This window comes from Pelecanus crispus, chromosome 3, assembly GCF_030463565.1.
Source record: "Pelecanus crispus isolate bPelCri1 chromosome 3, bPelCri1.pri, whole genome shotgun sequence".
NCBI lineage: Eukaryota > Metazoa > Chordata > Aves > Pelecaniformes > Pelecanidae > Pelecanus > Pelecanus crispus.
Genome location: NC_134645.1, coordinates 24,029,152 through 24,048,875, shown reverse-complemented (window position 1 = coordinate 24,048,875; position 19,724 = coordinate 24,029,152). Strand labels below are relative to the sequence as shown.

The following is a 19,724-nucleotide window of genomic DNA, read 5'->3' as shown; positions in this document are numbered from 1 at the left end:
CCGTGTCACTCAGGCGCGTGTGCTGGGAACAGAGGGTCTCCTCCTCGCCCCCGTCCCTTGCTGGCCCTGGAGGTTGGCCACGTTCCACTAGAGCCCAATAAAAACTCACCTGTGCCCTGTTTGGCAGGGGTGAGGGGGTGTCCAATTCACCTCATTTATCTCACTGTAAAGGAAGACCTGTACGGACCGTGCCAGCAGCCACACTGGGACCAGACCCAAACCCCACAAAAGACACGTTTGAACCCCCCCTGCTGCTACCCCGCAGTCGCCTGGGGCAGAAGATGAGGCCAGCATCACGGCTGTGGGAGAGGCTTTTCTCATCCGAGACAGCTTGAACCCCTTCCCAACCCTCTTCCCGAGCTACGGTGAGCCCTTGCAGGAACGGTTCAGCAACACAGTCGTGGCTTCTTGAAGTCCACTATTTGGGTGCCTTGTTTCAGGCTGTGGAAAGGTGAAAGGGGATAATGAGATTAAAAAAAAGAAAAAGGCTCCCTGAAAGGAAATCTTAAGAGTTGAAACCCATGAGCTTAGTTTGAACATCCCCCATGTGGCACCCGTGAAGCCCCTCTCTCTCACCTTCATTGGCTTCATTCAGAAGACGCCAACAGCGATTTCTCTCCTTTCACACAACTGCACGGGCTAGAAGGAGCACAGCAGGTCATCGGCAAGTGCAGCAGGCTTCCTGCTTTGAGGACTACAGGATTGACCCACCACTTTGAAAAGAATACAAGAATTGCTGGCCACCCGCCTTCCACCTGCAGAAGGAACAGCGCTACCTTAGCTCTGCTTGTCCTGGGCTGCTGCTCAGAGATGGACAGGGACGAAGAGCTGGTCTGGTGTGAACAACGTCCCTCTCTAAGGGGACCTGGAAGCGTAGCCCTCTCCCATCCCCAAAGCGAGCTAAACCTGCACCAGTGCAGGAATCTTGTTATTTCTTTATGGCTAGATCCTGGTTTAGTTTGCAATATGCTAATTTTAGTGGACCAGATCATGTTAGAAGTACAGGATTCCTACTCTAGCTCAGCAGTAACTCAGTTACTGGTGGAGTACAGCTGCTTTCTCAAAGGAATGCCATAGGCTTCCCTGACAAGCTGTTACATTGAAAAGTTTGTTGAAGCTTTTTTTTTTTACAAACTGATTTAGATCAAACCAAAGGGTAGCAGAGAAAGTCAGGAACTGTCCAATAACCATTTTCATTGCATTATATGAAGTACCGTGAAAGAAAACATTTATTTTGGGGGAATGATATGACTAAGGTGCCTTTAGCCGTAAAAAAAGCTTTGCCTATTGAGAAGCAGTTCTGATGACAAATTTGCAACATAAACCATGCATGCCTGAAGAAATTGTTTTAGAAAATGAAGTTTCATTTGAAACATTTCTATTTTCTTCAAGAACACTTCAGTTAAACTCAGCTACTCACCCATTAACAAACAATGCAGTATGTATTTTTTGTGTATCAATCGCCTTTCTAGAAATGGATAGGCACTCTTGGCTATCAGATGCCACAGGTGAATTTATCTGGAATTCACAGATTTAAACTGATGAACTCTGTCAAAGTTGCCAAGTTTCCTTTCAATAGATTATGAGTTCCTCAAACTCTCTTGCAGCTTTGCTAGTGATTAGGGTCCAGCAGCAGTCGGAGAAGGGGACACACCTGTATCTCAGCAGCTTCTCCAGCAAGTCGTGTCCTAGCCAGTCGTCATCAGCAGTGCGCACGGAGACGCCAGGCTCAGCACGCAACGCATGGCAAAACACATCCCCTTCCCAGCTGTGAGGCAAGAGGGGCAGGGCAGCACCAGGACAGCGCTCCAATTTATCAGTGCCCTCAATGCGCAGAGAAGTATCTATCCTCTTAAAACATGTGCACTCATCTGTGTTTTGCAAAGTCCAGAGCCAGCACCGCTGGGTGCTGGCGGAGCCCACCCTCAAGGGCTGCTGCCAGCTCTGCACCTGAGCTTGGGATGTTTGGGGGATTCGCTTTGCCGGCGGGCTCCCCATGCAGCTGCCCCACGGGCAGCGGGGCTGCGAGGAGCGGCCAGCTCTGCTGACCAGCGCAGCCACAGCTTCGAGCAGAGGTGCCGCCGCCCCACAGAACCCAACTGCTGAACTGCCCCGCCCGGGAAATAGCTTGGCACGTGTTTAATAGAAGAGCCAGGGGAATTTCTCCCGTCTGGGCCAGCGCTGGGCCATGCCAGCAGCGGCACTGCCATAGCGTGGGCAGCAGCGGCTGAGGCTGGCATTGCCATCGGTACTTTACCATAGCCTGGGTCCTTGGGCTCTGCTCAAAGGAACCAGCAAGGCGCAGGCATTAGACCCCACGCGCCTTGTGGCTGCTTAGTCTGGTGCAAATCCAGACCACGGATCCGGGCTTTCGAGGAAATTTGTAGGATATGGCACATAGCATCAGTAACATATACCAAGCATATCCTAAGTGTTTTGTACCCCAATAGCTGTAGCTAGCCCACCAAATCTGAAAACATTTTTCATTTAGTCTATTAAAAACTAGTGGCTCTTAATGCCTCAGACAAACCAGACTGCAGCTCCTGATGCTCATGTCAGAATACAGCCTATAGCTTAACTATAGGAAGCCCCTGGATAGTTTTACTATCCTTTGAAAGCATCTTTCAGAACCAAAGATCAGCTTGGGTGACACCGACAAAACAAGCTGTAGGTACCAGGGGAATAACACACACAGCCATCTTTTTTTTTACAAAAGTATTTTTTAATAAACTGATGGATTTAAGTTTAAGATGCTAGACAACTTGTTGCCATGTACAGGTAACAAAAGTCAAAATTCTTTGAATTTTATACAAATACTATGTAGTCCAGTAAACTTGAATACAAGTTTACAAAAAATGCATCAGTGAATATTCAGCTTGTAACCAACTTCCAACAGTGAAAATTATCATGTATCAATAGTGATCAGAATTGCATTGCAAATTTTAGAAGTAATGCAACTATGTTTTTACCAAGCGACTCTGAAGTTACTGGTGCACACTGACAGTACATTGGATTTTTTTTGGCTTGCTGAACAGAAAATGGCATTTAAATAAAATGACTTTCGAGTTAAAGAATATACTATGTATCAAAAGTACTATCTTACAGAAAATTAAACAAGAATGAGAAAGTAAACAGAGCAGAACCCTGAAGTAGGGATATTTTTCTACCCATTTTGATGGAAAAGACTCCACAGGTGTCCAGCTTTCTCACAGCATTTTGGAGTGTTCTAGTCCTAGCACAGTGTGGTCATTAGTAGACTAAAGTAATCCCTGCTTGGCAGTAATGCTGGTGAAAGGTAACTTGCTCTATTGCTAACGTATCGGAGTAACCAGTGGCAGGGTGACTTCTTGGAGGCATCCAGTGGAGGCTGAGTTGAGAGCAGGCGACTGAAGGTACAGTACCGCCTGCTTGGATAAATATCCAGCGGCCTTCAGGGTTCAGGTGTCAGTTTCCTCACAGGATTTACAAATGGACGGTTTTGAAACAAACAAACCAAAATATAAACGGAGCACAAGACAGTATTTTCACCTGTACAGCTACCAATAAAATGAATGTTTGTTTTTGTTACAAACTTTCCAGTCTGCTTTATAAAAAATAGTCTTAGTTTTACTTCTAAATAAAAACTGTGCTGTGATCTGTCACGTTCTTGCATTGTACATGCTGTAGTTGTGTGTGTTAATGAAGGTGTAGAGATTTGTGACCTAGCGCTCTGGATACATCAGAAGCCTAAAAAGCTGATTTTGGTACATAAAAGTTAGGTAGCAATGAAAATTCATTCTATTTATTTTTCCTAAAACCTAGGAAAAGCTACAGTACGTTGCTAGATCAGTGGCCTCAACCCTGAGCTGAAATAAAGGACCTGCCTTGGCCAAGAGACTTAGTCACATTACTACCACAGCTGCACAGCAGAGACAAAATAACCTGTCTGCGGCCTGTTGTCTGAGCTGTAAGTAGTGTGAGATTCAGTTCTGTAATGCTGGAGAGTTGACTGGAGACCACCATATTCATTTTCACTACAGGGGAAAAAAAAAAAAAAAAAAAAAAAAAGGAGAACTCAAATTCAGAGATTCAAGTGCAAAAGCACTCAACAGGGACAGTCAGTATGTCCAGCTTCTGGAGACCAAACCGAGAACGTAGTTAGGGGTAGACTTGTCAGTCTTAAGCGTTTCCCACTTGGTAGAAGAGATTATTAAAACACGTACCAAACTACAGTTAAAGAGACTTCTACTATTATCCCACGCTTTCCAGAAAGAGTCTCACTTGATTTTCCACCCCCCAGAACTGAGTGTCTCTCTCTCTCTGTACCTACTACACTGCATCACAAAAGATGAGTGAAAACTTAAAGACTGTCTGACAAAAGATTCAACCCAACTGCTAGCAGAAAAACTTCCGCTCTTTTCTAACGTGAGTCGGAACTGGCAATCCTAAGAAGTCTTGCTACGATACAGCCTACTGCACCTTCCTGTAGGGTTCAATGGCACTGACTACCCATGGCTAGGAGCATTCATAACCTGAAGCGTTCTTGCCCCCTAAGAGGATTTTTTTCCCCTTTTAAACAGCAGAAACTGTAGAGTCAGTATTTCACTTAATGGAAAAACTAAACCCAGCAACAGACTGAAAATAAAGCTTGTAAGAATCATTTATACTTCTAGTAATGCACACTTCTTTGTGAGCTGATCAGTTCATGGATGGTGTTTTCTGTTAGTTTAAGGCAGCGAGTCGTTCAAAATACACAAGCTCACCTCCCTCATGTTTGTGCTACTGTATCCTCATGTGCACAAGAGAACCTCACTAATTTACACTAATGACTGGAAGAACCATTAATTCTCTTGGTAAGTGAACAAGAATAAGGCATGCCATTATATATTCTGATCACTAATTATAATTTAGCTCTAATTATAATCTACCAGCAAACATACTTCTGCATTTTAGAAAATAGTATCTCTTACCTCCAGATATAATTATGTGTGCAGATTAGTGGGTTCTGCTGTGTAAACACGCAGGTGCATAAGCAATTTTCAGTTTTTTCTTCATTACATCTGACAAGAAAGTTAATGCCACAGACAGACACTGTGGGAAAATAAATTAGGATTTCTCTATAATTTGTGCGGATATGCACAACTGGGCAGTAATTTATAGCTCTTAAAAAAAAAAAAAAAAAGGACACAAATGTTTACAAAGTCAAATGAAGCAAACTCAGCAGCAGAAAGCAAGGCCATTCCCCAACCATAAATGGCTTGTATTACACTATTCCAAACTATATGAAACAAAAAAAGAATACGAGTACTAACTTTTATATACAAGTCTGAAATCAAGTAAAGCAAACAGTGAAGAATTTGTTGATGCTTCTAACAGATGATATTCACATGTCTAAATCCTGGTTGAAGTAGACTGTAAATACAGACAGAACATAGGATGCAAACTACATGGCCAAGTTAAAAAAACCAAACAAACAAAACAAAAAAAAAACCCAACCCAAAAAACCCCCAAAACCCAAAAGGGATCAATGTGCATTGTAATGAGATAGAAATTTCCCTTCATATGTGCAAAAATCCACAGTTTCATTAATGTAGAGGTCATACTTCTAGTAATAGATCTTGGACAAAACCAGTCTCCCTACATCCTGGAATCTACCTGTTTACATCAGCCACTTTAAGTGCACGGTACCCTGTTCACATATATAGTATTCAGCGGTTCCTGGCATTTCTCAGAATTCGAATGTTCACCTGCCTTAAATCTTGAAAACAAAGGGGAGAGTTCATCCAGGGCATCATACCACTGCTTTTGAGTTATATCAACAGTTAAATGAAACTCGAATTCTCTCTTCTTCCATGGTGGCAGGAGTCCTTACAGGACTTGTAAACAGCAGTACACAATACTGTAAACAAATAATTTAAGTTCTGCTTTATACAGGATGTTAAGTTAACCCAGGTCTACCAAACAGGTGAAAATGAAAAGGGTGGCTTCACACAAAATCCTTCCCTTTTCTCCCAGCAATTCTTTTCACTACATAAATAATCCTGAGCTGAAACAGGGGTTGATGAGAGCCTTTTTTGCATATAAAAACAATGTTCTAGAGTCAGCTCTCATGTTCTGTCAGGAAGTCAATTGCTGGAGAGATTAAACTGAAGTATTTCAAACTACTTGTTACTTTGGAGGAGGACTTATAATTTGGTGTGGCGTCCAGTTCTAGACCCAGATGCTGAGCTTGCCAAGGAAGCTGATGCTGCTGCATCCTCGGCTTCCTCCAGCTCATCGTGTAGCTCCTGGCTAACGCTAGACTGGAGGGCTGCAGGAGTTAGCCACTCCTTCGGCAGACAGCTCTGGAGAAACGGTATACAAGAGCTGAAGTAGGCAAGGCGATTCACCCATCGTGGAATCTCTTTTCCACACAGAATCTAGGGGGAAGGGAAAAGAAAGGATTAATTTGTCTTCTGGATTCAGCAGTAACAAAGCTACAGTACTGTAAACAAAAAGCAAAGGCTGCAGCAGCCTTACGATTTACGTATCACAAACGCCAATCAAGAAGCACTCAAGTGAGCTGCCCTAAGACAACCTTTTCCATCAGTAAAAGCAGCATCCCAAGTCACACAAGCAGACTTGTTTTCCACTGCGAGAGTTTGACACATGGTTCTACACGGTTTTTTAGAAGTCCTGAAAAGCCTAACCCACTCACCCTTCTTGAATAACTTCTATAAAAGGCACAGGAATGAGTTAAGGTATGCTTTCTATTCACCGCTAATTCCTCAGAAACAAAAATTGCAGGAGAAATCTCACTGCGACAAAAAAGCACCCTGAAATCAAGCGGTCAAAAAGACAGTGTCAATACTACAGTTACGTGGAGTTACGCATACAGCTGAGGCTATTTACTGTGACTGCCTCTGATGACTTTGCACAAGATGTCACTATCTTACAGCACACAGGCCAACCACACACGCTTGGGTTCACTGGAACAAGAGAAGCTATACAATGCAAAGCTGGTTTCAACTCCTCAAAAATATATAAAGCTGCACTACTTGTTTTTACTGTACATCAGCCATTAAATGGTTTCGTTGTCACTATTCAAGGAGTGAGCTATTTTACTTAACTACCTCCATATTCACTTTTGGTATTACTTACTCCAGTGCAAATCTGGAGAAAATCATAGCTAATGGGAGCATTACTCTGCTGTAGCTGAGCAGCATTTAACTCGTAATCATATCCCCATTTTTATAGCCAATCTGAACACTAAATAGGACAACACATAAAACAGAAACAACATGACCATGCAGTTAAAGAGTATGGCAAAAACCTGGCCATACAGGACAGATTTCATGCCAACTGCAGCTTTGTCAATGTCTCACCCTACTTACTTGTACTACCAGTGTTGCACACGAATCATCATCTCAATAAAATTTTCCAGTACCACTGGAAGATCAAACAGTCTACACAAAACACAGGCTATACAGTAAGTGTGCCATGAACTATTTTGAAAAAAAGAACAATTAAGTTTTATGGAAGTTCACCACGGAAAAAATAGCCATCCCTTTTTTGGAGTGCTTCAATGAAATATTAGAATAAATTCTGACAAGCACAGATTGCTAACTACCAATAAAAATCACAACCACCATTCCCCTCTTTATCCTGGGTTACTTGTTCCTGACCCTTTCCCTTGTGTTGATACCCATGAGCGATTAGGCATTCAATCATATTGGCAAACCAATCATGTTAAAATAAAGCTGAGGGGAAAAAGCAAAGCCCACTCAACTCCACAGTCAGATACTCTGCACAACCACTCAGGTATCTACATGGCCAGGATGCAGGTGCTGGCAGAGCAGTAACTTGACAAAAGCCTCTCAAGCAGAAGATTAACATTGTCTGTGAAACTTCAATGCTTTTGTTATTCTTTAACAGTAGGTCATAACTTTAAAAATTATTTTCAGTGTGATGGCTCTGTGGGGAAATACTGATAAAAATAACATGTGGTTCTATCTTCAGTAGTGATCTCTGAAGCATCTGAAAAGATTTTGAAATCCTGTTAATACTTTATTTACTATGTCTCTCAATTAGGAATGCACCCCTGCTCGAACACAAACTATGTATGACAACAATATTTAGCATTTTCGGCAGCAAAATCTTGTGCTTTGGACATAAACACAAATAAAACCTGAAAGACAGTGACGTTTGCCCCAGGTAACAGAGATAGGAAGTTGGAAATTAGGCCAAACATTCCATAGGACAGGAAGGAGATGATGCTCTATAGCCACCTGGAAGCACCTTTCTATAGACCTTCATGTTTGTTTACCTCAGATAAAGCTGAAGAAAAGTGATTGCAGTTTTTGTGCATTAGGTGATAAGCATTTCCTTTGAATTCTTTTCCAAGCTCTTCTACTATTTTTTCTATGTCATCTTCCATAAAGTCAGTACTGCCTAGAACCACAGCCTCTCTAGAAGAGAAACAGAGTAGAACGTGATCAGGCTTCCATGATACGGGTGGATTACTGTTCATACATTGCTCAAAAATCACCCCACTGTGGGTGGTGAGATCTTTCCGCCCTCCTAGAATAACATAGATTCTTTCTATTTCATTTTACAGCACCACTTTTGTCTTTATCATGAGAGATTATTTCCTTGCCAATTGTCCACCTGTAGCTCACTTAAGTTCTTTGCAACTTAACTCTGACAAACACTTGATGCAATTTTCCCCTCATCTCCAAAGGATATTGTTTCTAAGAGACAGCTGAGAACAGATAAGAGCTATAGTAATGTAGGGACGGGTCAAGGCAATCACAAGGAGAAAGCGAAAGAGAGACATGGGAAAGCCTTGAAGAGCAATATTTTTCAGCTTTTTCTTTGAATAAAAATTTCACCACCTTGAAAAAGTTACCCCTTTGTATATACTGGATGAATAACAAATGCTAGCCACAAGCCCACATAATTTGTATACATTTAAGGAATGTAATGGTATGCTAAAAATAATGTTCTTTGCAATAGACACTTCACTGTCTCATCACCTCTGTCCATCTTCCATTTCTAAGTAAAGAAAACACACTAATTTCTCAGAAATCCTGCAGTATCGTTCAATACATCTATCCCCAAAAATAAATGCAACAAGTTGTCTTTTTAATATGCCTTCTCAAAAGCAAGAAAATAGGTATCTTTCTTACTTAAATTTAAATGTTTCTCCTAGCTCAGAAGCATTTCCTGGTGAAATTTCAAATATTCCAGAGAAAGGGTATGGATGACCACCATAGGCAAATTCTGAAAGAGAAAGCTCAGATTTAACAAAAACGGTATACAGTGACAGTGAAGAACAGCAGACCTCCCTGACTGGAAGATCACTTCACGAGGATCTAAAGCTAGAAACCAGACATCTTATTTACATGTGTAACAAATGCAGGGAGCTGGAAATGAATAGTTTTGTTAGTTGCTGGTCAACCTAAGTAAAAGCCAACAGGGAATTTCCTGCATCAGTGTAGAGGTTTAACTTGAATAACTTTACAGTAAGTGTATATTGTTTTCATTGTATAAGTTACACTGTAACTTGTAAATCCTACCAATGTTCTTCATACACGCTTGTCTTTAAAAGTCCACTTACATATTTATAGATGAGAGATTCAAAGTACTGCATCAAAGGTCTGATGGCGCTTCTATTCAGTGCGCACTACAGCTGCAAGTGTGGCAGCGAGTAGTGGCCTAACAGATTTTTAATTCCTTGATTTGCCAAAGTTCAACTGTCCCGAGTTCTTTACTGTAACAAGAAAGTACAGTAGTGCATGCATCTGAAGTCTGCACATAGCATCCACTGGCATAAGCACTTACAGTACATGAAAATATCACGGCATGCTTTAGCTTCCTTCTGTGTCTGTAAGATAACACAGCATGCCACACCCAGAGCGCAAAAAAAAGCTTTAAGCATGACTTCACGCTTCCTTTCCTCAAAACTTGTAACACATCATCCAAGTCTAGCATTCAGTTTTGTGGATAATCTTTTTTACAACACGTTAATAAATAAAGTTCGATGTACTTTGAAAAACGCAAGTCATTGTTCTAGCAGGCATATGACCTGCTATACGATAAAGCTGTTATAATCTGAAGAGGAAGGGAGGCACACGTATCTGGCACAGCTCAAGAACTGGGTTTCAGGCGCAGCACTATTAAGAGTCAGGTCTTTCTGGTTTGGATTAAAAGAAATCAAAGTTTTAACAATAAGCACTGTATTTTGTCAATTTGTTGCTTTGTTAACACTTGCAAACCCAGTTACAATGTGACCATTATAGTAGCTGAAACATTTATAGTTTAAGATAACTTTGCGCAGTGTGGTCTTTGGATCGCATGCCACACCTTTTGCCGCTTCCCCTTGCGTCCAAACACAGTCCAAAAAAAGAACTGAAGGAGATTCTTCATCTTTAAATGGACTACTTTTAGCAAGACCGTCACCTCAGAGCGTCATTATAGTGCTGGGCAGGAACACCTCAGACCTGAGCCGGTGCTACAGCATGCTCCGAAACACCTTCCGGCAGCAACGGGGTTCAAAGTGGCCTGAACAGACCAGGACGCTGCAGCTCCAAAGTGCAACCTAGTTAGCAAAATCGGTACGTATTGCTGTATTTATCACAAGTGTACCTCTTGTAAACAGTCTGCATGAGATGCCTTTTAAAGAAACTGTCTCTTTAAAACAAACCAACCTACCAAAAGGAATAGACAGTTTTTCCCCAGCATCAGGCACTTTTAGGTGCCTATCTGCAATGGACTATTGTTTCTGTAGTTAAAAATTAACTCCTTGCACTAAGTGCTGGCAGAATACTGAGGAAACATGATTCAACCATGCTTACATGAAGCATATGTTTGTTTTAACAATAGGTATTTCAAAACCTAGCATAAAGATTCCTATGCCTAGCTGACTAAATTGCATGCTTTTTCATAGTTGCATAGCTTTATACAAGAATGCAAGATGACTGCCAGATTACTTGTATCCAAGGTTTTTTCCAGAGGCAGAAGAGATGAGAACTTTAAGAGAAAACTGATGAACATGTTTCAGGAGCCAGACTTCCCTCACTACCTGAAAAATCTTTTTTAAATAACAGCATTACCGGAACAAAGAGTAAGTTATGTTTTTCTTGTACATACCTCGGCCATACACCTCTATACCTGAATGGAACACTCCAATTCCAAGGGAAGAAGTATATTCATTCATCCAATACTAAAAGGAAAGAAGAAAACAAAAAATACTCTAGTTAGTTTCAATAGACTCTAGTTAGTTTCCAATACAGATTTGTCTTCTGATAGCAGACTGACATGTATTTGTCCCCCACATCAAAAGCATAAAACCCTACCACAAAGTGAAACTGCACAACCCATTTTATGGGAACAGAACATGCCAATAAAATTCCCCAATTGTACACAGTGAATTAATTCTATGAGGTTCTACTCCAGTGTTTTAGTGCTGTCAATGTCTGTCGACCCAGGAGACCATACCTGAGAGAAATCCAAATCAACTTTCAACTTGTCAACAAGTTACAGGTTGTAAAGTTTTCCCTTAGGTGGAATACATTCAATAATCAACTGCAGTAATTTTGCAGGAGCACTTTTTTTTTTTAATAATATCAGAATATAGGACTGTAATATACACAAACCAACTGTCATTTATAGCACGCTTGCTTATGACCAGATGAGCACAAGACACACTCAGAGATATGTAAAACGGACTGAAATTACCTTTAGCATATTTTGTCTTTGAATACTCAATTGGTGGTCATCATACAAGAGACTAAGTTTTCTCCAGACTCCTGACGTATGTGACTCCATACATCAGGTGTAAGTCTTTTGCATAGGTCTAACACCTGTTTCCAATATATCACTTCTATTGTAGTCAACAGATAATAGCAGCATTTCAAAAGGAAACCAGGAAGTGATAATTAAGAAAAAAAAAAAAAAAAAAAAGAAAGGAAAAAAGGGAAATCAAAAAACTTTCCGTTAGTGCTTTTCCTTTTCTTTTTCAAAAGCAGCAGCAGCAGCAAGTGCCTATCCGGAGCTAACTATTACCCCCAAGACCTTAAAGATGCACAGAGTCCTGGAAAGGGAAAACCTCAAAATTACTATCTTTCTTTGGTTACATCACCACCCTCAAAATAGCAGTCTCCAAGCAGTAAAAATTTTCAAGTGACACATAATTTAAAAAGGAACCTCAAACAAAGGTGCAAAAAAAAAAAAAAAGCCTCAGCTGTATCCTTAAAACTGAAACTGGCTAGCAAGAAAAACCTCTTGAAAATACATGGAAAACATTATTTTGTCAATTACTCCAGTAGTGGGATTTTTCCTCCCAGGTCATCTGGTCCCAAATGGCACCCCTTTGAGCTTCTGCAAAGCAGACTTCAAAAAGCCAGCTGGCAGGCAGAATACAGACTGAGGTAGTGCCTCCAGCAAATTAATACTTGTTTAGCAAACAGAAAGAAAAAGAAGCTATCTTCTTTACACAACCTGTTGACATAATAAGTGCTTTCTGATGTGAAGTCACTATTAAAAGAGCACAACTGATGAGAAAAATGTAAAAGGTTACAGGTGTCACGCTTTGTTAAGATGTGCTAGCTGGAGTTAGTACATAATTTACAGGGCCATTACAAACATTATGGTGTATAACATGCATTTCTGGAAGCCATTTTCTCCCAGTAAAAATGGCACACTAAACTTTGGGCTGAGAAGCTCTTTATGAAAATCAAAACAAGTTAAATGGCAAAAGCAGCAAGTCAGGCCAAAAGTTACAAGTTTTCAGGCACTAGATATCTATGTATTTGGCTTTTACAGTCATCCTTATTCTAAGTATCATCAAACCTAAAATAAATGGTCCCTCAAATTCAGTTACTAGCAGTTGCCAAACATCAGCACATCACTTTTCCAGCCAAAAATTCACAACTGTGTTAGCAGACATGGGACATGAATGACTGTCTTGCTAACAAGATGCTGAGGATTTGATGTTCTTTAGACAAGCCAGTTGTGGGAAATTTTGTCAACATGAATTAACAGAAGACAGATTTTGCTCTTTATATTTACTTAAAGCTAAGGATCATTGAGATCTGTGGATAAATTTTGCTTAAGACTAAACTTTACACTTCGCTTTAATTTCTGGCTTTGTTAACGCATTGTGATGTTAGCTAGTGGGGCATGGATGATTATACTAAATTAACACCTTGGTCTATTTAAAGGCTTATTTAAAGTTCTTTACCTCCTCTCCCCAGGAAAGAGCAGAGCTAGTCCGTATGTATCTAACCAGACTTCTCAGATCAAGCTACATCCAGAAATACACTGGGTTAGATTTACTCTGTATAGAAAAACATGGAACTGGGAGAAAACAAGGAGAGGGGAAGGAAGGAGAACAATGTCAAGACTACCCAACTAACTTAACGGGTTTGCGAGCATAAAAAAAGTGGATTCTGCTCATTAAAGTGAAATCAAAACCCCCAGGAAAACAGAAGAGCTACTGAAACATAAACCTATTTCAGTTCTGAAGCCAGTCCTATCCCACACTTTACCAGCTGACCATTTCAAAATAGTTTTAGGTTTATATTTATAGTCAAAATCGTAGGCACATTCAACATGCAGTTTGTCAGCGCAGGAACAGAGTACATTTGCCTAATGAGAAGGTGTATCCAAATGAACCTAATCTAGAACTGAGCTAGACAGAGTCTCTGGTGCTCTAGCCCTTCTTCTCCCAGACACCCATTCTGCCAGAAAACTCTGGGTCCGGCCTCCAAATCTCAAATAACCTACACATCACATATGCATCGGATCTGTTAATGCCAAGCAAGGTTATTGCTGCTTTCTGAAAATGGAACAAAAGTAACACAAGATATCCCATAAGCAGTGGGAGTAATAAAGTCTAGGTTGTCACTAGGCAGAAAAAGAGAAAAATTATCCATGCTCCTCCCCTCCCACAACCCTGTGAAACCTAATGCAAGGTATAGGGAGGGAGAGGACAGAAAAGCACGTCACCAACCCTCCTCATCGACCTGTACAGAAGCAGACAAACAGGATGGAAAGCTGCTCTAACAAGGTGTTCAGCAAGTCCAGTGCTATTCAAGCATGCACTCCTTCTTACTGGTGCCACCTAAACACACAGGGCTCACTAGACTACAAAACCTGAGCAGTGGTGGCAAATTAAACCAATGTTAGCAGCTTTGGAAGAAGTGACTAACGCAAGCTGGCACTTCACTTAATATTTCCAGTAAAAACAGAGGAGGTTAATTGAAGATATAAGAATTTCAATACAGCAGAATTACTTTCCCCCTAGGAATTACACCTGATTATTACTTAATCTGGATCAGCTATTGGAAGGTTGGTCACATTTTCTCATTGAACAAAATGCCTTATCTCACTGAAGAAAGAAATGCAGGACAAATGCAACTTAAAGTACACTGAATTTGGCTACAGCTGAAATGATTATACACGACTTACAAAATAACGATTGTAAATTAAATGACATACATATATATAGCTCACCAGTTCAGTAATGTGCCATAAATTCTGGAACCCCAAACTGATCCCAAAAGCTATATATCCTTGCTGCCATTATACAAACTGGATTCCCTTCATTTAGTCTGATACGAATTTTGCCATAGTAGAATGTGCAGAAGCAGCACAATCCCATAACCTCAGTATTTTACAGTAAGTCAGTCTTGTAAAACAGGAATTCGTGTTTAATGCTACTATCAGAACGAAAATCTTAGAGAAGTATTTTTCTATGCACACAATAAAAGTCATGTCACTGAAATGAAAGAAAAACACTAATCCCAGTGCTTCAAAAATATCTTCATTACTTTCTTCAGAGCTTTCATTTGTGTCAATACTTTAGATCGTTATAGCCTTATTTGAGAAGGGAAAAAATAGGATGCTACTTTTGACACAGAAAAGCTAGACTCCTAAAAATAGTAGTTAGTTGAAATGAAACTAGGAAGTACTCTGGTTCTCAAAACACAATATATCAAAGTCTTCACCCCTACCCTTTTAACGATCATAAAAGATATTCAAAGGCATGAACTGCAGCACGTAAATACTCCCTTAGGCTTCTCTCCCTCCGTAAAGTTACCAGTCCTTGAAAATCTGCTTTCTTGTACAACACATGCCCCTCTCCTCACCCTGCAGTTATATCAAAGATTTTTGCTTTTTCAAGCGCTAAGGACAATGGAAGGGTATGTGCTCCAAACCAACCGACTCAGTCCTGTAAGGAGTTTCAACAGTAGCAAGGTCACCTAGCATTCCCCTGCACACCTAAGCAGCTGTCTGGGAAATGAAACTACCGTTAGCACTCAGGTTAAAATAAAGCTGTTCAAATGACTGTTGCAATTATAGCAGCGTTGATTCGGTCAGCCAGGTGACTAACAGCCGTCTCTTGTTCCAAAAGAGAAACAAAAAACCCCCAAACCCACCTCCAAGCGACACAAAATGTCAGAAGCAAACAGAAAATCTGCTAGTGCCTCAGTACACAGTTGGCAGGATTTGATGAATAAACAGGACTTCAAAATAGCTACTACAAAAGACTCTTGCCTTCTCCCCGCCCCCTTTAGTGCCCCCCAACTACGCAGTATCACTGATATCAGCAGGCTGTCTACATGCAGTAACATAACTGCTATGCAACATCAAAGCGAGGCTTTAGTTTAAGCTCCTCCTTCAAACAAGTTTAAAATGGACCGAGACATCATTTAGCAAAAGAGTTTGAGGTAGGACATATATCGACAGTGTCTTTCAGACACCGTGGGAACCTCAGTTTTTCTGTCCAGTTTAAAGGAAATCTGTTTCTCTAATGGTCAAATAACGTAGAGATCGTTGTTATAAAACAGCAAACACAGCTGAAGTAGGATGTAGAAATATTCTGCTTAGTGGTCTCAGCTTACACTACGTATAATTTGTGGTGATGTACAGCTTCAGCAAATACCACAACTGCAGACCAATGCACAAAAAACCACCCCTACGCATGATCAAACATCTGCAAATAAATGTGCTTGCTTGCTTCTTTTGGAGAATAAGTTCCTTCCACAGATGGTGGCTTTAGAGACTATGCTACTTCTTGATGTAGGCAGAGCCCCGCTAATCACAATACGACAACCATCAGTCCTCAACACGTCCTAAGCAGAAGTATGACACTATTTTTTATGAGCACAACCTTCCTGTTGCTTTTTTTCCCCGTTCTGTCCTGTCAACTGTCAGCCTTCCTAGGATGGCTTCAGTAAAACTGATCACAGCAATTCAACTCTGGAGGAAAAAGAAAGGAGGATATGGGTTGCAGCGAAGAAATCTAAGGAGTAAGAGACAAGGGAGAACTGTGTGAATGAAAGAGTGGACTATCACAAAGAAAAGGCACACTGAAGTCACACCCCACCAATGCTATCATCAGAGCAAGAATTGGAGTTTCTCACAGAGGCCATGGCATTACTTTCCAGGCAGGCACTTACACAGGAGACGGTCCATTCCGTTAAGTTTTCACAGCCTGCCTGCGAACTGGGCCTAGGCGACACTGCGCAGCTAAGAAAGTCTTCGTGGAAACACTGGGTCTTCCATCTGAGCGAGCCAGAATTGCGTCAAGCTTTGACTTCAAAGATACTATTCTCACGTAAGAGTCCAGAAACTGAAGTCCTACTTCTTTCTCTGTACCAGTATTTATAGCTAATGTGTGTAAAACCATTTCTTTTCATGCTAAAAGAGCTTCTCCGATGTATATTTTTTAACTGCAGTCCAGAGAAGTCATACATATGCATGCAACAGAGCAGCCTTCCTTCCCTGAGTCTAGTCCAAACAAGGCACACTGACTTTTTGTCATATCAGCATCACATATGAGCTCAACCAGGTAAGCAAAGACCCTTTTTTTTTTCCCCCCTCTCTCAGAAAAATCACAGTCAATAGACTAATCCTGTCTCCAGTCTCCCCTCATTCTCTACAGTGAAGGAAAAACCAAGTGGAAGTAACAGGTTATATTCACTGGAGACAGAACTTGGACACAGAAGGGGGCAAAAAAAAAAAAAATCCCTTGACAGGGACACTGATTTCTATGATAAGTATTAGAGTGAATGAAAATAACGACAAGAATCAGGCTAGTTCATATAATCTCATATATCATTTTGATTTCAAGCCAGATAGCTCCCTACTGATTGCTATTAAATATTCTAGCATTTGAGCCCAAGTATTCGCAAGCAAACAAGCTGCGTTTTCTCTCTGCCAGCAGCCACTGACTCCACACTATACACCTTCACCCTTTTAAAACACCACAACTTCACTTTAAAACAGTGGTGATGGCGGTAGGAAAGCTTATCCAAAATAAGCTAAGCAACGCAAACAATGTTACCCGAGGCCAGTTGTCAATCTTACTGTCCCGCTGTCAGTAGACTCAAAACATGGTCAGAGAACTGGTGCTACTAGTTATTAGTGCTTCTAATTTCCAGTGATTGAAATGCATTAACAGATAATATTTTCTTAATATTACTTATCCGCACCTGCTGTTCTACGCAGGTACCTACACCTCGTTTGTTACCATGGCATTTGAGCAGCTTCCAGCTGAACCTAAGACAACGCAACAGTTGCTGTAGGTGTCACAGAAAGATTACCCAGAAGGGAGGGAAGGGGAGCTCAGAGCACTGCGAACTGAGCTGGAGCAACTCCCTTATTTCTACCAAGTTGCAGCCATACAAAAACTGTTCAAAGATTCTGGTCTAGGAAAAAAAGAACAATGTTACTGACACAGCGCTAAGAAACCCCTCTTGTACCTACAAAGACAGCGGTTGTCCCCAACTACTACCCTGCTGGAAAATCAGCCGCTCCTCTGGTTTTCAGGAGCAGGAAAGGCAGGGCCTCCCCCGTGCTGAGCCCCGGGGGCAAGAACAGCTCGGGGACGCCCACGTCTCGCCACTCACCGGCGGCAGGGGAAGGGTTTCCCTCGCCGCCGAGGGACCCGGCCCGGCACCGCGGCGAACTTTTGCGGCGGGTCACACGAGACCTGCGGAGAGCGCCGGACCCCCGGGCTCGCCCCCCGCCCCGGCCTCCCTCTCCCTCCGGCTCCGCCGCCCGCCCGGGCGGGAGCCCACGGAGCCGCCTCACGCCGGGACAGGCCGGCGAAGGGCGGGAAAAGTTTCCCCGCCGCCCCGGCCCGCGTCCCCCCCCCGCCCCGCCCCGCCCCGCAGGACGCTCGGCGCCGCAGGCCCCCGCGGCCCTCCCGGGGGAAGGACCGGGACCCCCGCCCGCCGCCACAGGTGCGGGGCGGCGCTGCCTCCAGCCGCCCCGGGCCGGGCCCGGCCGCCGCGGCGGGCCCCTGGCGCGGGCCGGGCGCTCACCATGTCGTAGACGTTGAGGATCACCAGCTGGTTCGCCATCGCCGGCGGCCCGCGGGCGCCCCCCGCCCGCTCGGTGGCTGCCGCTGCGGCGGCGCTGCTCAGGCCGGCGGCGGGGCGGTGGGCACCCCCGGGGGCCGCTTCCTCCTCGTCCCGCCTGTTGCTGCGGGGCGGGGGGGGGCGGCGGGCACCATGGAGCCGCCGCCGCCGAGGGACGGGGCCTCGCCCCCGGGAGACGCGCTCAGCCGGCGGCGGGGGGCAGCGGGCGCGGGCCCCTCCCCGCTGTCGGTGGCGATGGCGGTGCCGGGAGGGGAGGGGAGGCGGGGAGGAGGCGCGGCGCGGCGGTCAGGGCGCGGACGGGCAGAGGCGCGGGCAGCGGCGCACGCCCTGCCTGGCGCCGGGACCGCGGGACGGCCTGGCAGCCCCTCCCGTGGGCGCAAGATGGAGCCGCTCGAGCCCGCCCTCATTTTCGGCGCGGAGCGGGGCCGGCCCAGACTACAGCTCCCGGCGTGCAGCGCGGCCGGCGAGGGGGCGGCTCCCGGCGTGCCGAGCGCCGCGGCAGGGCCCCGGCCCCGTCCGCCGGTGCGTGGGAGGGCCGGGGCTGCCGTGGCCGTGCGCTAGGCGCTGCCCACTGTCTCTTCCCGTCTCCGTGCTGGCGAGCGGGCTGGAGAGGCCCGGGGCAGAGCGGGACCCGCGGCGGAGCAAGCCGCGGCGCGCTGTCACGGCTGCTGGGCTGCGGCCGCTGCCCCCCGTGATGCCGAACATGGCACCCGCGCACGTTGGGGCTGTCAGTTTGCAGTGGCGGGAAGGCCTGTGGTGGGGCCGCGTGGGGAGCAGCCCCCAGCGCCGCCATTTTAGGTCTGTGTTCCGTGAAGAGTGGGAATTTGAGCGAGCTTTACAGAAGTGGCGTTGGAACCTTTGTGACCTGCAGATAACCCGCATGTGCGTGTTGGGGGACGCGTGGCCACTTAGAATCATAGAATCGTTTAGGTTGGGAAAGACGTTTAAGATCATCCAGTCCAACCATTAACCTAACACTACCAAGTCCACCACTAAACCAATTAAGGGGAGAGTAGCAATTTCATGTTTCCTGGCTTGGTGGCTGGATTATTTATAATGAAAGTAAAAACTAGGAATCATTACGATTGGAAAGATCATCAGTCCAATCATCAACCCAACACCACCATGGCTACTAAACCATGTCCCCAAGTGCCACGTCTACCCCTTATTTTTTGAACACTTCCAGGGATGGTGACTCCACCACCTCTCTGGGCAGCCTGTTCCAATGCTTGACTACCCTTTCCGTGAAGAAATTTTTCCTAGTATCCAACCTAAACCTCCCCTGATACAGCTTGAGCCCATTCCCTCTCATCCAACTACTTGGGAGAAGAGACCAACACCCACCTCACTACAACCTCCTTTCAGGTAGTTGTA

General features: G+C 43.9%; 1 protein-coding gene across 3 annotated transcripts; it reads right to left on the bottom strand.

The window, feature by feature from the left end:
• Positions 1-4,294: 4,294 nt before the first annotated feature.
• On the bottom strand, positions 4,295-18,332 carry DESI2 (desumoylating isopeptidase 2). Of its 3 annotated transcripts, XR_012830948.1 has the most exons (7): positions 18,294-18,332; positions 11,110-11,182; positions 9,147-9,240; positions 8,285-8,426; positions 6,152-6,398; positions 5,292-5,391; positions 4,295-5,070 (listed from the first exon to the last, which is right to left on the bottom strand). XR_012830948.1 is itself a non-coding variant. In XM_075708019.1 (6 exons), exons 1-5 carry the CDS (start codon positions 18,330-18,332, stop codon positions 6,165-6,167), a joined length of 582 nt encoding a protein of 193 aa, XP_075564134.1. In that variant the 3' UTR covers positions 4,295-5,391; positions 6,152-6,164. The 3 variants fall into 3 exon arrangements, 2 of the variants coding, with proteins under 2 accessions (XP_075564134.1, XP_075564135.1); XM_075708019.1 differs by having other exon boundaries at positions 4,295-5,391; XM_075708020.1 differs by lacking the exon at positions 18,294-18,332 and adding an exon at positions 11,698-11,752 and having other exon boundaries at positions 4,295-5,391.
• Between the last annotated feature and the right edge of the window lie 1,392 nt (positions 18,333-19,724).

Bases quoted from the DNA above. Each gene is read 5' to 3' on its own strand.
- DESI2 (XM_075708019.1), bottom strand. From the start codon at position 18,332: ATGGCGAACCAGCTGGTGATCCTCAACGTCTACGACATG. The intron at 11,183-18,293 runs GTGAGCGCCCGG...CTTTCCTTTTAG, and splicing joins TCCTCAACGTCTACGACATG to TATTGGATGAATGAATATAC. The intron at 8,427-9,146 runs GTAAGAAAGATA...TTTCTCTTCTAG, and splicing joins GGAGAAACATTTAAATTTAA to AGAGGCTGTGGTTCTAGGCA.